Below are 17,324 nucleotides of genomic sequence, written 5' to 3'. Positions count from 1 at the left end.
GCAAAAGTGCTCCAAACAGAGTTGCCACCCATCTGGATTTTACCCGGAGAGTCCAATTTTGGGTTTTCTATGTCTGGGTGCCGTTTAGGGTTGCCAGGTGCCTGGTTTTTAACCAGAAAGTGTCACCCACACCAAAAGTCACAGTTACTGCAGGGCTAGAGGAGGTGCAGAGTCACTAACCTGTGGCAGCCCTGCTCAGCTAGGGCCACCTCCTACCTGCAGGGCACCTCCTACCTTGAGACAGTCCAGCGAGGAATGGGGAAAGGGAAGAGGAGCTAGTGATGGGGGTGGGGCTTTGAGGGGAAGAGGCGGAGCAGTGGCGGGGCTTCCGGGGTTCAGTTACCAGCAATTAGAAAGATGGCAACCCTAGCTCCAAAGAGTTTATAGTGGAGCTAAATACCACATAGCTTATGCTTCATCAGGGAATACCGACTGAGCTGAACTATTTTAGTATTAATTTTTTTGGGAACAATGTAGATATAGACAAGTTGAAACTAGTCCTCACATTACCATCCCACAGTGCACTGATGGCCTTTCAAAGTCTCCCGGAATGCAGTGTTGTTGGGAGCTGTGCCAGCAACTCTGGGATAAGTAATCAGAGAGCTTTGCAACTGAAATGGTTTAGCACAGTGCTAGTGTGGGTGTGGAGCTACCCTGCAAGATTTCAAAGCACAATTTGGCAGGGCTAGTGAGGATGCATTAAGCTATTTGTGCTTAAACCTGTGTGATGCAAGTTCCATTAGTTCCATTACCGGTGTTTCATTTCTGTAGCGCAGATAAGGCCAGCAATAGTTCATCGTGTTTCTTCACCATCGTATATTCAATCTGAGATACCAATAATTTAGTCAAAAAGCAATGGTGATAAAGAATTGCTGTGATGAAATGATACTGCAATGGCAGACGACCATGGTGAAATGCAATCCTGATGAAAGACCACACAACTGAATAATGTGGGTACAGGTATGATGGACCCTGGAGTATAAATTGAGGGGCTGATTCTCATTTATACTCAAGCCCTTTTACAGTGCTCTGACCAACTGAACTTTCACCCACTTTAAGGCCTCATTACATTGCCAGAGTGGTATTAAGGAGTCCTGGTATACATGAGAATCAGGCCCTGAAGTTTTGGATGTATGGACAATAAAATCTTTCTGACCCCTCTCACATGGGGAGGTATTGGAGTTTACTTTGTGGGATTTGTATCTGTTTTATGTTCTGCATGATCTTAAGGAATGGTTTACAAATAAATAATTAAGCAAATTAAATGCTTCTTTTTCAGGTAACAGAGAGACAGACAATCATTTCTAGCCTCCCTCCCCAATTAAATGGAAGAACTGAAGTCCCTTGTCAGCCAGCCCCTATACAAGGGAAGAGCTGCTTACCTGCCTGGGGGAACACTTATGAGATAAGCTTTGCCAGCACCGCGCCTGTGGCCCAGGGAAATGAATTACTACTTGGGCAGAGATAGTTACACACAGTTGCCACATCTGGAGAGTCACTCCTGGTCCACAGTAATGGATAACTATTAGAAAAAGGTCAGCCAGCACGTGGCTGATGACTTGGGTATCCAGCAGAGATTTAGGCATGGTGCTTTGTTCAATTAGGCTGCCCCTGTGACTATGGGAATCTGACCACCCATCCTATGTAATAAGAAAGGTCCTTGATTGGGTAGGATGCTGAATGCATACAATAAGAAACTGCTAAAAAGCTTTTGATCCGATAGAAAATGTTTTAGAGCAGTAATCATACAGCATATCAAACAGCGTGACACAACGTATGATTTTGTTTTATGACTAAAATGTGGAATCCCTTAATGGAAACTTTTGTCCTGTATTTTTCATATATCTTTGGCCTGTACTGCCTTGAAAAATAGCAGGACACCCCATTCTTCAGCTACCCCTTTACCATAGGAAGTGCCATCTCTTACTATATCATTTCCAGACTTTGTGTTTTATGTCATTATTTGGCAGGGCTCTTTCAGAAAATACAAACCACCTTACAACAGGGACACCCACAATTTTCCCAATTGAGGTGGCCACTTGCCAGGACACAAAAGTTCACACCTAAATATCATACAATGCAACAGATTACACACTCCCACCTTTATTAGAGTGGTACAAGTCATGGAGGTTACAGGTTTCAGCATACAATGCTCTCTCTTGATTAAAGTGAACTCCACTCCACTGCATGGAGGTTACTCAGCATCAAGATGAAGCATTGCAAGCTGGGCCATGGAGTCTCCACACATCTATATAAAAGAGGCAATAGCAAAAAAAAAAAAAAAATCCAACCCTAAATTAACACAGAGTTAAGGATGCTTGCTGGTATATTGTCCCATTTTAGAATAGTGAGTTGAGCAAAAACAAATGTCTGAAAACCAGGACATGCACAGTTAAGGTTGCCCATTCGACCTTAACTCTGCCCTCTTTCAGCCATGCCCCAAGATGCCCTGCTAATACATAAACCTTTACTCTGCCACCACACAGTTGATGAAATGTACAAGCTTGTCACCTCCCAACTACTGTAGTTCCCCTTCCCACATTGTTGGCAGTGAATGCAGCTCCCTGAAGTGTTCATTCTCTGGTATTCAAAATTTCCATTACTCTTACTTTCCACCCTCCTATAACTCAACTGAGGTGCCTGGAGTGAAGGAAAACTATGTTACAGTGAAACGGTGCTCTTGGCTGGTTTCAGAATGGTTGGAGGGTGGAGTTTGTGGCAGGACCAGCGATAGAAATCACAGGCAGGGTTTCTGTTCCACACAACTGACAGTTTTATGTTTTAAATTAAATTAAATTAAATTAATGGAGATATCCCATCTCCTAGAACTGGAAGGGACCTTGAAAGGTCATCGAGTCCAGCCCCCTGCCTTCACTAGCAGGACCAAGTACTGATTTTGCCCCAGATCCCTAAGTGGCCCCCTCAAAGATTGAACTCACAACCCTGGGTTTAGCAGGCCAATGCTCAAACCACTGAGCTACTCCTCCCTCCTGTTTGAGAGAAAGATCCTCTGACTGTGTCCAACAGATGTACCCCATCTCCCAGAAACAGTGAAGTGCCAGAGCTTGTAATGTTTCTATGCCATATAATGCACATTTTGCAGTGGACCATGAACCCTTCAATTTGCCAATTAATACTCTTCCAACCTTATTAATAGATTTTTAATTGCTGCTGTAGCAATTAGACATTGAGCCAAATCAGAGAAAACTATCACCGTTCCTGGACACAAATCTCTGATGAAGTCCAAATCTGCTCTTATATATTGTATGAGGTGCACACCAGGAATAAGGCTCAGATCATTTCAGCCCAAGTGAATCACCACAATGTATGGTTGATCAAACCTCTTAAATCACCCAGTTAGACGTTGCACAGTGGACAAAATACAGGGCCCCAAAATGACACCAATGGAGACTACCTCGCTCCACCTAAATTAGCCAGTAGTTAGCAATCCCCATGTCCTCATGGTGTACTCCTTGCTCTCCTGTAAACTTCGGGAACATCATGATCCAAGAATCGCCCAAAATCCACATTAGCAACCCCATCAGTGCACATATTTCTTTTCCCTCAGCAGTCAAGGTACCTGTATTGTCAGGTGTATGAAAATCTATAGAGGTCTATAAAATCTTGACCGGTGTAGAGTAAATGAATAAGGAAATGTTACTTGCTCCTTCACTTAACACAAGAACTAGGGATCACCCAATGAAATTAATAGGCAGCAGGTTTAAAACAAACAAAAGGAAATATTTCTTCACACAACACACAGTAAATCTGTGGAAAGTCATTGCCAAGGGTTGTTGTGAAGTTAAACTATAAGAGGTGTCTAAAAAGAACTAGATAAGTTCATGGAGGATAGATCTATCAATGTCTATTAGCCAGGGTGGTCAGGGATGCAACCCCATGCTCTGAGTGTCCCTAGCCCCAGTTTGCCAGAAGCTGGGAATGGGCGACAGGGGCTGGATCACTTGATGATTACCTGTTCTGTTCATTCCCTCTGTGGCACCTGGCACTGGCCACTGTTGGAAGACAGGATACTGGGCCAGATAGACCATTGGTCTGACCCAGGATGGCCGTTCTTATGTTCAGTTCCAAACCTCCACGCTGTGTGTCTTTAGAAACACTACATTAATCTGCCCCAAGATCAGGAAGTAGCCACTTGCTTCCCTTCCCCAGCCAGAGGCCAGTAAAATACAGATTTTCTGAAATAACCAATCCAAGGCTTGCCTACCACCCGCCATCATTTCACAACCTCTCTGCAGCCACAACCTCTCGCCCTGTCCCTGATTCCCCCTCCTCCCCCTCCTCCACACCCCTCCCCCCACAAAAATCCTCTGTCTCCGGCTCCTTTCCACCTGATAAAACAAAAAAATTGGTTAGACTGGCTGCTGACTATTCTACTTTGTTCATAGTGAACTTCCACATAAGATAAAAACATGTTATCTTAGAACAGAGACAACTTGTAGCAAACAACTTGAGTTATTAAATCTGTATTGCACAGGTGTACCAGGAATGTCAGTGGCAGGTGCTCATCAGAGACAATGGCATCAGCACTTTCCCTCAGACTACCCGGGCAGGCATTAAATGGCTGCATAGAAACTCTCTCATGATCTTCTACTTTATTGGAGTGTGTCAAAATTCTGACAGGGTTACTGGTCTAGTGAGTGGGGCGGGTGAGAGGGAAGCTGTAGACATGATATATCATAATTTTAGTGAGGCTTTTGACAGTCACACATGACATTCTCATAAGCAAACTAGGGAAATGTGATCTAGATGTAAGGACTATAAAGTGTGTGCACAATTGGCTGAAAGACCATATTCAAAGAATAGTTTGCTGTCAAACTGCAGTCCCACGGGGGTCTGTCCTGGGTTTGGTACTATTAAATAGCTTCATTAATGACTTGGACAATGGAGTGGAGAATATGGTTATAAAATTTGCAGATGACACCACACAGGGTGGAGTCCCCCAGCACTACAGGATGGGAACCAACTGGCTAAGCAGCAGTTCTGCAGAAAAGGACCTGGGGATTACAGTGGACGAGAAGCTGGATATGAGTCAGCAGTGTGCCCTTGTTGCCAAGAAGGCCAACGGCATATTGAGCTGTATTAGTAGGAGTATTGCCAGCAGATTGAGGGAAGTGATTATTCCCCTCTATTTGGCACTGGTGAGGCCACACCTGGAGTATTGCTTCCAGTTTTGGTCCCCCACTACAGAAGGGATGTAGACAAATTGGAGAGAGTCCAGCGGAGGGCAACGAAAATTATTAGGGGGCTGGAGCACATGACTTTTGAGGAGAGGCTGGGGGAACTGGGGTTATTTAGTCTGCAGAAGAGAAGAGTGAGGGGGGATTTGATAGCAGCCTTCAGCTACATGAAGGGGGGGCTCCAAAGAGGATGGAGCTAGGCTGTTCTCAGTGGTGGCAGATGACAGAACAAGGAGCAATGGTCTCAGGTTGCAGTGGGGGAGATCTAGGTTGGATATCAGGAAACACTATTTCACTAGGAAGGTGGTGAAGCAATGGAATGGGTTACCTAGGGAGGTGGTGGAATCTCCTTCCTTAGAGGTTTTTAAGGCCCGGCTTGACAAAGCCCTGGTTGGGCTCATTTAATGGATGTTGGTCCTGCTTTGAGCAGGGGATTGGACTGGATGACCTCCTGAGGTCTCTTCCAACCCTAATATTCTATGATTCTATGAAAGCACTTTGGGGGACAGGATTAGAATTCAAAACAACCTTCACATATTGGAGAAATCATCTGAAATCAACAAGATGAAATTCAAGGAAGATAAGTGCAAAGTACTATATTTAGGAAGGAAAAATCAAATGCACAACTACAAAATGGGGAATAACTGGTTAGACAGTAGTACTGCTAAAAAGGAACTGGGCGTTATAGTGAATCACAAATTGAATATGCGTTAACAATTTGATGCGGTTGCAAAAAAGGCTTACTATAATTCTGGGGTGTATTAATAGGAATGTCATGTGTAAAACATAGGAGCTATTTGTACTGCTCTACTTGGTAAGGCCACAGCTGGAGTACTGGGTGCAATTCTGGGCACCTTAGGAAAGATATGGACAAATTGGAGAGAGTCCAGAGGAGAGCAACAAAAATAAAAGGTATAGAAAACTTGACCTATAAATAAAGGTTTAAAAAAAAACTGGGCACGATCAGTCTTGAGAAAAGAAGACTGAGAGGGATTTGATAAAATTCTTCAAATATGTTAAGCACTTCTGCAAAGAGGATGGTGATCAACCCTTCTCCCCTTGACTGCAGGGATCTGGACTAGATGACTTATTGAGGTCCCTTCCAGTCCAACACTTCTATGATTCTATGTCCATTAAAGGAAGGACAGGAAGTATCAGTTTATTCAGCAGCAAGGAAGATTTACATTAGATATTTGGGGAAACTTTCTAACTAAAAGGATAATTAAGCACTGGAATAGGCTTCCAGTGGAGATTGTGAAATTTCCTGCTATTGCCTGCAATATCTTGACAAACATTGTTCAATTAATTTAAACTTTATTGAATTAACTTTAAGTATTTTAGGAGTTTGTTGTATTAAAAACACAAATGTTTGTGTGTTATTGTAGGCTTGTATGTAACCTGTCCAGGAGACATGACTAATATAAACCTTGGGAAGTGTTATAAGTGTCCAAGGACTTTTTTAAACAATGGGCTGAGACAAGAATGAACTGTTAGTTGAGGAGGTTTTCTACAAAATACTTGGGAAAAGAGCAATACAAATGCCCACCTCCAGACCTAATCTTTTGAAGCTTGCCCCCAAGGAAGGGACCTTTGTCTATGAACTACCTATTCCCAGAATCAAAAGGCCCAAATAGCATAAAGGAGTAACTCCCAGATTCACAGCTGTTATGACCTTGTGACCACAGAGGGGTCTGAAGGATTGTCCACCAGCCAGAGCCCTTGTTGCAGCTGGGGTGAGTCCTTGTAAACTTATTACCATGTAAGTTCTTTCATTGTTTTTAATATGTTTTCTCTGTAACCCTCTTCCCTTAAGAATAAATGCACTTGCTTAGAAAGAGCTGTGTGGTAACAACTTTGTGCAGTTATGTTGTTTGTAGTTTCTGAGAAAGGAAGGCAAAGCAGGCCTGCTGAGGCAATCTGCCTTGCTAAGTAATAACACAGTGTAGCAGGGATCTGTGCAGCCTGGAAAAACCCCAGTTGGCAGGGAGACGTGGGTCTCCACCCAAGAGAGGTGATGGCTGGGGAACCGAGAGTTTGAGAATAGGTGCCTTTGCTGGACCATAAATGGAGAATACAGCTGTAATTGCCCTGAACTGTGATACCCATCATTGAAGGTCTTTAAGAACAGGTTAGACAAATATTTGTCAAGTATGGTCTAGGTACACTTGGTCCTGCCACAGCACAGAAGGCTGGACTAAATGGCCTGTTAAGGTCCCCTCCAGCTCTGTATTTCTAGGGTTCTGTGTGCACGGTTATCCTTCCAGACTGCACAACTACGTAAGCGAAGAAGTGAACACTGGTGGTGGATATATTAGGCTAGGGAAGGCGCTGCCTTCCCTGGCTGGAGCCACTGCCATGGGATGCCAGGCTGGGGCTGATCCAGCCGGCCCAGGGCTGGGGCTGCTCCGACTGGCTGGCCCAGGGCTGGGGTTGGCCAGCCAGCATCGCTGGAGCTCTGGTCGGTCAGCCAACTGGGACTTGGGCTGGCCTGAGACTGGGGGTGGCCCAGGGTTCCTCTGGCGGCGGGGACCAACTCAGGATTCCGGCCAGCCCAAGGGTTCTCCAGCTGTGGGAAGAGGTGGCAGGGGGGACCCAGGGCTCCTGCTGCAGGAGGCGGAGCCTCATCTGGCAGGAGTGGGACCGTAGGGCTAGCCTCCCCGAAGAGGAGGGTCCACCCGCCACCCATGGAAGTGAACATGCTCTTAAACACTATTCACAATTTGGGTCCCCCAAAAACTTAGTGGACACCATGCAACACCCAATATAAAAACTGACTGATTGAGACTATATTGACCCACATCACTGCAATAGTTTTATCTCTAACTCTGCACAAAGACAGAAAACACCTAGAACCTTTTTGGAAAATAGTTATTTTTTCTGGGCTTATATCTCTGGAATCCCTTGCTCAAATGACCCCCCTAATCCGGGCATTAACCCTACTCTGCACTCCCACAAGGCACAGCAAATTCCAAGAAAATCCACACAAGCACCTGGATTTTAGAGCACTTGGAAGAAAAGTCTTTTAATGAGGAAGGATAGAGGGAGGATGAAGGTGAAAGGTTTCCCCTGCACATCCAGCTGCATCACAGGAGACTCTGAAAGGCCTGGAGATGAATACAGCCTGAAACAGTTGCTCTGAGGGTGTGAACTGTTCCATTAATTTCAGTGGGTGTTCTCATCTCCCTCAGGAGAGCTTTAGAGCCTGGAATATGCACAAAGTAGGCCTGTTCTCAGCTTCCTATCCAAAGCGGCAGGACTTCCTCAAATCCTGCCTCACATGGGAGGTATGGAGGAGGGCCTCAGACCCTCCTAAATGGGCATGCACCCCCCTGAACCCAACTCTCATGAGGGGGAAGTAAAGGGGGGGCTGACCCCTGTAGATGGGCCCAGAGCCCCTAGATCCTGGCTCACACATGGGGGCAGCAAGAGGATCTTGGACACCACCAGTGGGGCAATTGCTCCATATCTCAGCTCATATGAGGAAGGCAACAAGGGGCCCAGACCATCACTAGAGGTGTAAGAGCCCCCTAGATCTGGGCACACATCTGGGAGGGGAAATTGTGGGGTTGACAGATGCCCCTGCTCCTATTCTACCCCAGTTCTCCTGCCACTCATCCCCACATCCCCCTTCCCAGTGTCCCTCTACCCCGAACTCTTCCCTCACCTGAGCCCCCTCTCCCATCCATCCCTATTTATGCTCCTCCCCATAACCCTACCCATTGACACCTAATATCTTTCCCCTCCCACCAAGCATTCACATGTCTATTTTTTTTACTTTGATTACATTCCCTCCAAAATTAAATTGCCACTCATGACTCACGAATTGAAGCAACTTCCAGCCACTCAGTCTCAAACTCCTTTTGTTTTAGGTGGGGGCTTGTGATTAATTTATCCTTCCTTCTGATAATTGAAGGGTCAGTTCACAGCCACCAATTTCAATGAGGTCTGTGCATCCAGTCATTAGCACCTTTCAGTTTAACAGAACAAGGCAGCAGATGGAAACTGTTTTCATAGGGCCTGTAACTTGGGAACCCATTGGTCAAATAATCCCAAATGTGGAGCATTAATGCTACCCCATACCTCATTAGGCACACCAAATTTCAAAGCAATCCAAGTAACCGTCCAGATTTTAGAGCACTTACAACAATTGAGCTTTAAAGCATGTAAAATGGTGGGAATGGGAAACCTCTAGCTGTTTTTCTGTACTGGTGCATGCAAAATGTACAAAATGTCCATTTTCTTAAACACCATTCTCAGCTTGGATCCCCCAAAGATTTAGTGGGTGCCATGCACTACCTTGACTGAGACCATTTTGACCCATATCACATCAATAGCTTGATCTCTAGCTCTGCACAAAAACAACCCTCATAGAAGTTTTTGGAAAATGAAATGTGCAGTTAAGCAGGTACTTAAGTCCTTTGCTCAATAAGGATGGACACAAGCATGTGCTTAACTGCATTGCTAAATCAGGCCCTTAAACAGTGGATCACACTTTGATAAGCCTGGCTAATCCCCCTATTACTATCAGGAAGCTGCATCCAACCTATCCTTTGCCCACATACTTAACAAGCAAAGAAAGATGTTGGCAATGTTAAACGCTTCAGTACTTACGCATCTCTTGGCCCTTCCTGAGAGAGATCGAAGACTTGGCGTGGATTCAAGTACCACATGAACATCTGGAGAACCTTAGTGCCCTGTTAGGATAGAAAATGGAAGGAAAATAAATGAGCAAATGAACTAATGACTCTTATACGTAATAATATTTATTATTAACTTAATCTTCATAATACCTGTCATTCATTTGTGTTTTACAGAACAAAAGCAAACAAAAAAGGAGTATTTACTGGCAAGCCAAAGCAAAAACTATCCATTGTGACAGATGATTGCCCTAGAGAACATTCACGTTGCCTACCATCCCATTCTTTCTGTATTTGTAGCCTCTTGGGGCAGGGACTGTCTTTTTATTCTGTGTTTTTATAGTGCCTGGCACAATGGGGTCGCAGTCCATGACTCAAGCTCCTAGGTGTTACGGTAATAATGAATAACAACAACAACATATGTCCATTGAATTTAGAATGCAGATGTGTAGTGGCTTCAAGTTCACAGTAGAGCTAGTTGGAAAAACTGTGATGGAACCATTTTCATCAGAAATCCCAGTTACAGCAAAATCAAGATGTTTTGTGAAATAGTTCCAAGTTTGTTGAAATTTTGTTTTGGAGAAAAGCGTACAAAAATGGTTCTGGAAATGTTGAACGTCCCATTTCAACATTTCCTGAAACAAACATTTTTATTTTTCATTTAAAAATGACGTTTCATTTCAATGTTTTATTTTAGATTATAACAGAACATAAATGTTTTAAAAGGTCAAAATCAAAACTAAACAAAAAAAATTTCAGAATTTTCCTTTGCATGGAATTTTGAAATTTTTGTAATGATGTGTAAACCCATTGTTTACTTCAGCTCTACTTGCATGACCAGAGTGTTCAGCCTGCTACTTACAACTTGATAATGGAGCAATATGCCTAAGCAACAGCATCATGCTCTGAGACTCAGTTTTCTAGAGCACCATTTCCAACATATTTACAATTCAGGACTATGTGGCTTTACAACATAAGATACGTGGCCAAGGGATGTTGAGAGATTTCTCTGATTAAACCAAACCAATGGTAGAGCAGGAGGATGACAGGCGATTACTTTGGAGAATCAGAGAGCTCCATTTCTGTGGAAAGACTGAGGTTTCCTGAAAGACTCCAAGCCGCTATTCTGGTTTCCTCTCAAAGAATCAAAACCTGGGAGGAAGATTACACTGAACAATCCAAACCTCAATTCTGGTGGGAAGAAGATTCACCAGGAAGGGTCCAGTTCTCCATTCTAGGAGTCTGCATCCCAGGTCACATGCAACCCTCCCTTTCTGTGACTCACCTGAAATCACTTTATGACACATAATTTAAAGGAATTTGTAGAAACTTTGTGACTGGGATCAAGTTGATGCCTTTACCTGATTCCCTCCACTTTTTGGATTGACAAACACCAGCAGTGGTTTCATGAGCAGCGAAGAGATGGGCTTTATCACAAATGGTCGGCCTTTGTTTTCCTGCAAAATCAGAAGTGTCAGAGTACTTTAATTAGAGCTACACAAAACTAATGCTAAAATCTCTAGCAAAAAAAAAAAATCACAAAGCATTCTCAATTCTGTTTTTAGAGGCTTTTGTGGTCATGAAAGCTGCTAGATTAACAACCCCTGTAACCTTTAGTCAGAAAACCGCTATAGCATAGACAACAAGATTCCCTGTGCACCCCCTCATCATGCCTCAACTATTCAGCCTAGCCTATTCTACCCTAGAGAATAAATCTATGCATCCCATCTAAAAATGGGAGGATAAGTCAACCTGGGGCTGGCTGATAGATAGACATGCTAGATTTTAACTGGCAGTCTAGAGATAAAAATATCCATTCAGTCCACCTTTCAAATACTATTAATTAGGACTTACCTCATTGCTTCTTTTGCTGGCTTTTCTTTTAAAGGATGTTCTCTTCTTCCGCCGGGTTGAAGTTTTTAATGAGTTCTATGAAAAAGAAAAAAAAAGGATACATGAAAAGCAAAACAAAAAATCAAGTCAGCCCCAGAAGTAGCCTCATTTAAGAAGCTCCTTCATGCATGGTCCGTTTGGAGAATGATACAGTGTCTGGCACATGCTTGAAGTTTAGATCACATGCGTCTCATGCTTTACACTTCCACACCACCATTGATGGAGAAAGCCACACACGGAGACCAGACTGGTGCTTTGGAACTGGAAGCTTTCCCACGCCGTGGGGAGAAAAAAATCAGATACTCCCAGAGACTCACATAACACCACATGTTGTACCTGCCAACCCTCCCAATAGGGGTAGGAGACGCCCGTTTTCCCTCCGGGGCTCCAGTCTCCTTCCCAATCAGGCTCGTCTCCTGGTATGGAGACCACCTGCACAAAAATGTAATAAAACATGATAAAATGAGCTATTTTTTCATGTTTAAAAACCAAAACAAAAGCAAAACAAAACAAAACCCCAGTTTTAGCTGTGGTGACCACCATGACTCAACATAATGCATGCCACCACTGCATATGATGCTGGCAGACAAAGTCAAACCTGACCTACCATGAAACTAGTGTAATAATCTGATAGAAAACCTCCTCTGAATTCTTAATATTTAAGGGTTTCATTTTTCTAAAATAAAAACAAACAAAAACCTCTGCCACTCTATTGCAGAAAAATTAGTTAAAACAAATAGATACTTTGTAGGACCTACCAAAAAATTGCAGTTAACTAAAAATACTTGTCCTGCCATGAGTGCAGGGGGCTGGACTAGATATGGGAAAAAAAACTATTCCCCAGAATAGCGCAAACTTCATTGATGGTGGAGCACAAAAATGTGCTGAAGTGGTCAGGGCCAGACAAATTGAGGCTTTTCTTTTTTAATTACTGCAGTTGTTGAATTAAAATAGCTATATCCCTATAAATTTTCTCCCTATTCACACAGTGCTGAGTTTCAGCTGAGTTGGAAACACTGAGAAAATGGACTTTCCCCACAGTATTTCAGCTTAGTCTATTCAAAACTAGGAAGTACAGTGGGGCAGAAAATTAAAAGAAAATTTGCAGAACTTCTAACCTCAAGAAGTGAACAAGTTCCATTCCATTTTTTTCCCCAAAAAAGTTCAAGTCACTCTTATTTTATCCAAACTGATCTAGACATCCCTACTGAGAAAAATTTCACTGGCCCAGAGAACTGTGAGTGGACACGGCAAAGCTATTCATCAGAATCTGCTGTTTTTACTCAACCTTCATCTTCAGCCAACAGTCCCGTTACATTAAATAGTGTATTTACTGGATTCACTGCTTGATTCCCCAGTGACCAGTTCTGGCGTTTCAAACCAGCCAATTTTCCTGTTGCTTTTCACCATGCATAAAGGGATCAGCATTTATGTTGCAGTCCCCGTCAATACCTGGCCCAAGCCAGAGAAGCTAATAATCCAACCAGTGGACCAAATTTGGTTATGAATCCTGGTCACATGCCACCTGAGGCATGTTGCACCTATGCTAAGAAGCAGGAGACTGGCTCTATAAAAGTGCTCTAAACTTCCCGTGATTTGGTGCATATGAAAGTGCACTAGAAAGCATCATTTGCTATAAGGCTGCACTGACAGGGGTAGGTGGATGGTGTGACGTTGCACATTATATGATTTTATGAAAATATGCTAATGTCACTGGAATATGCTTCATGCAAAAGGTCTCTTGTAAGGTACCATTACAAAGCTTATAATCTACTGAGTGTGATCATCCTATTTGTAGAAATGTATCACTCTTGTATCTGAACCTAGAAATATGAAATATAACTCTGAGGGCCTATTGTAATTATGCAAAGTGTGGGCTATTAATGGCGGTTTGGAATCTTGATAACTCCCATTAACCAGGACAATTGACTGCAGATGGCTCTGTTTTACCTGTAAGTCTTCCTGTATATGTGTGTGCTGGCAAGTGGGCAATGAAGTCTTACAGTGACATGTGATCATGTCACCTCAACTGGAATCCATCTTTAACCTAGTGCTTTTCCATTGAGAAGGGGGGTGTGGGTGGGAACCCAGAGGGACAAAGGGTTCCCGCCTTATGCAAAAGATATATAAAGGGGGTGGAACAGAACAACGTGGAGCAGCCTTTATGAGGAATCCCCTAGCTACCACCTGAGCTGGAACAAGGGCTGTACCAGGGGAAAGGACTGTGCCCAGACTAGGAAGGCATCCAGTCTGTGAAAGCAACGTATTGAAACATCTCTGAGGGTGAGATCTTATCTGTATTCAGTTTCTTACTATATTAGACATAGACTTGCGTGTTTTATTTTATTTTGCTTGGTAATTCACTTTGTTCTGTCTGTTACTACTTGAAATCCCTTAAATCCTACTTTCTGTATTTAATAAAAGCACTTTTTACTTATTAATTAACCCAGAGTATGTATTAATACCTGGGGGGGCAAACAGCTGTGCATACCTCTCTATCAGTGTTATAGAGGGCAAACAATTTATGAGTTTATCCTCTATAAGCTTTATACAGGGTAAAACGGATTTATTTGGGTTTAGACCCCACTGGGAGTTGGGCATCTGAGTGTTAAAGATAAGAACAGTTCTGTAAGCTGCTTTCAGTGAACCTACAGCTGTTAGGGGGCATGATTTGGACCTGGGTCTGGGTTTGCAGCAGGCTAGCAAGTCTGGCTCAAACCAGGCATGGCACTGAAGTCCTAAGCTGACCGGGCAGGAAAGCAGGGGCAGAAGTAGTCTTGGCACATCAATTGGCAGCTCCCAAGGGGGTTTCTGTGATCCAACCTGTCACAGATGGATCATATATATCCTACTAGTTTTTTCACTCTCAAACAGTGCAATCAGACAGAAGGAGGATACGAAGTTTAAAATCAGTGTAATGAAGCAAAAAACATTGCTTCATTTATAGTAATCACTGTAGAGATTCTTAGATTCATTCTTCAGAGCTTCTCCCTGGGAGGATTTTTTCTTGAAACCTTGTCACAAAGCGAGACACGGAGTGGCCTAGTGGATAGAGCACTGGACTGGAACTCAGGAGATCTGGCCTATATTCCCATCACTGCCACTGGCCTGCTGGGTGACCTTGGGAAATTCAGTGTTTCCTCATCCGTAAATGGGGATAATGTTACTTATCTCCTGTGTAAAGGGCTTTGAGTTCTACTGATGAAAAGCACTATATATAAAGAGCTAGCACTATATTAGAGGCATTGATTATACTTACCGGTAATTATTTTACTGGAAGAAGCTGACAATCTGCTATTTAGTGGAAGGAACTAAACCCAGTACAGTTCTTCTGGATAAAGCCAGGACAATTAGGTAAAATAGCATTATCCTCATTAAAAAATAACCATGTGTAAATATATTTGTTGCCAAATCATGTTGTAACATAGCTGCTTTTTTGCCATTGTGGACAAAAAAAAACCCATATTATAACTTTGATAGAAGAACATGCCTTGGTCTCTGTATCTACCAGGATTAAAATATAATAGTATTTTGTATCTGCACACACTGGCAAGAAAAGACATAATGTGGTTTTGTCAAAACTATATTATGCTACAGTGTTTAAGTATGCCTATTTTTGTGATGTTTAGAGAGCCTGAATGTTTGCTACAACTTAGCAACAGTAGCTATACAACAGGTAAGAGGCAGGGGCACTGGTTATACATGTGCAAGGTTTCATTTCAAACTGGTAAAAGAATAGCAGCCCTGGGAAACCACTGGGGTATACATGGTGAGCTGAAGAAGTTATTGCATGTGCCATCTTGTCCATATCGAAGTCTTCCTTCTCCACAGGAAGAGTATGGGCGTTTTGACAAAAACTAAATGCTACTCAGTGACATTCCATCGACAGTAAAGAACACCTGTAAGTGGACAGGCCTGTATGTAAATCGTGGATTGTCTCTAAAAGAGGAAAAATCTCCTTGGTGACAATAATTTTGTCCTTCTTCAAAGATAAGAAGCACAGATCATATTACATCATGGTCATTGGAAGTGTTCCAAGCCCACTTAGATAGATTTATGGAAGGAGTAGGACAGGGCCCTCCTTGAGTAATGTCAGGTGGTGAACTGACAGTCTTAGGTAGATCCTTTCATCTAGAATGCTGCAGATTTAATTTTCAGCAGTTCTGAGCCGCAATAGCTCCAAATTACTTGAACGGGAGCAGCAGGTGCACAGCACCGATAAAAGTCTGACCCTATGATCTTCAGGCAGTTCACAAACTGAAATGAGACACAGATAATAGTCTCAAATCAGTGGCTTCAGCCAGCAATACAGTAAGAAGAGAGAGTAGCCCAGTAGTAGACAGCTTTTGCAAGCTCCTTATGAAGGTTCCAAAGAGAAAGGAAAGCAGATTCACTCACCTCGATCATAAACCCTTTCTTAGCATTGGGATCCAGTTACAATTACTGCCTCTGCTTTGTATCCAGAACCTCAGAAGGAGGGCTCTCTCTGTAACTTCATCACCCAGATCCTTCTCATCAACTGCTCCTCTCTCCAACATGCGCACGCACGCACGCGCGCGCGCACACACACACACACACACACACACACACAGAGCAAGTCTGTTTAACAACATTCAGGCTGCCAAGTATCAAATATAAAAAAGGACACTAGCCACTGTAGATACCTGCAGTTGCTAACTGGAACACTTAATTTATCTGAACTCCAGGAAACCAGACCCAGAGGCACTGAAAAGCATTAGAGAGGCTACAGAAGAGGCTCATACAATGAACATAATGAAGGAGGTATTGAGAATTTGCCATCTATATAAATGGGTCATTACATATAGGGATACCACCTGTTCCAAAATTATCCAAACTGTTCTGAATTTCCTTCATCCTGCAAACAGAAGCTTGCAAGAAGTAAAAACTCCCCATTTTAGTACAGGCAGCAGGTCACCTAAGGCAGATTGATCTTATGCAACTACATCGGGATGTTGCATCACCAAGACACTGCTGGGAGCGAGAGGGGGGCCTGTTCTTTATTCAAATAGAGTATTAGAAAGGTGGTAACCCATGGTCCATATAATGATCATGGAAAAACAATAAAAACAGAAAGTAAAACTAGGTGAAGAGTCTCTTCATGAAGCTCTCTTGTTTGCTCAGAAACAACCACCAAAAGGAAGTACTGTAAGGGACATTGCTAGAATCCATTTTAAATTAATAGAAAATCCAGTCCAGGACTTATGTGTGACCAGTCTGAGTTGTTAATAAGTGGAGCTGAGCAAATAATTTATAGTAAAAATGTTACTAGACATATTTATTTCAGGTCATGGAACATCTACAAACAGATTTCTGTTTCCATGTATTTATTCATTCATTAAATTTCCTCTAATTTATTTATGAGTTTTTATTTATTTTCTCCATGGATTGATTGCTGTGAACGTCTGATACTATCAGAAATCCAGACTGTGTAGATGGGTCAAGTCATTCACAAGTTAGAGCTGGTCAGAACCAGTGGTGGGGGCAGTTTCAGTGGAAAATTTTGACTTTTCACTGAAAAACTGAAAATTAAAAACTTTGTTCTAATGTCCACAATTCAAAAAGGACATTGATAAAT

General features: G+C 42.8%; 1 protein-coding gene across 3 annotated transcripts in view; it reads right to left on the bottom strand.

The window, feature by feature from the left end:
- The window catches only part of DGKI (diacylglycerol kinase iota), a 247,631-nt gene that overhangs the window by 142,084 nt on the left and 88,223 nt on the right, over positions 1-17,324 (bottom strand). For 2 of the 3 annotated variants that reach the window (XM_034779724.1, XM_034779732.1), the window contains 3 exons: positions 11,690-11,764; positions 11,197-11,292; positions 9,810-9,892 (listed from right to left, as the gene is read on the bottom strand). In XM_034779724.1, coding sequence (XP_034635615.1) covers positions 9,810-9,892; positions 11,197-11,292; positions 11,690-11,764 — 254 coding nt within the window. Of the gene's footprint in view, positions 1-9,809; positions 9,893-11,196; positions 11,293-11,689; positions 11,765-12,064; positions 12,121-17,324 lie in introns of those variants that run through there. The other variant, XM_034779740.1, reaches the window with a different exon arrangement.

The sequence above is a fragment of the Trachemys scripta genome, chromosome 1 (assembly GCF_013100865.1).
Source record: "Trachemys scripta elegans isolate TJP31775 chromosome 1, CAS_Tse_1.0, whole genome shotgun sequence".
Taxonomy (NCBI): domain Eukaryota; kingdom Metazoa; phylum Chordata; order Testudines; family Emydidae; genus Trachemys; species Trachemys scripta.
This window is presented reverse-complemented; position numbering and strand designations above follow the sequence as displayed.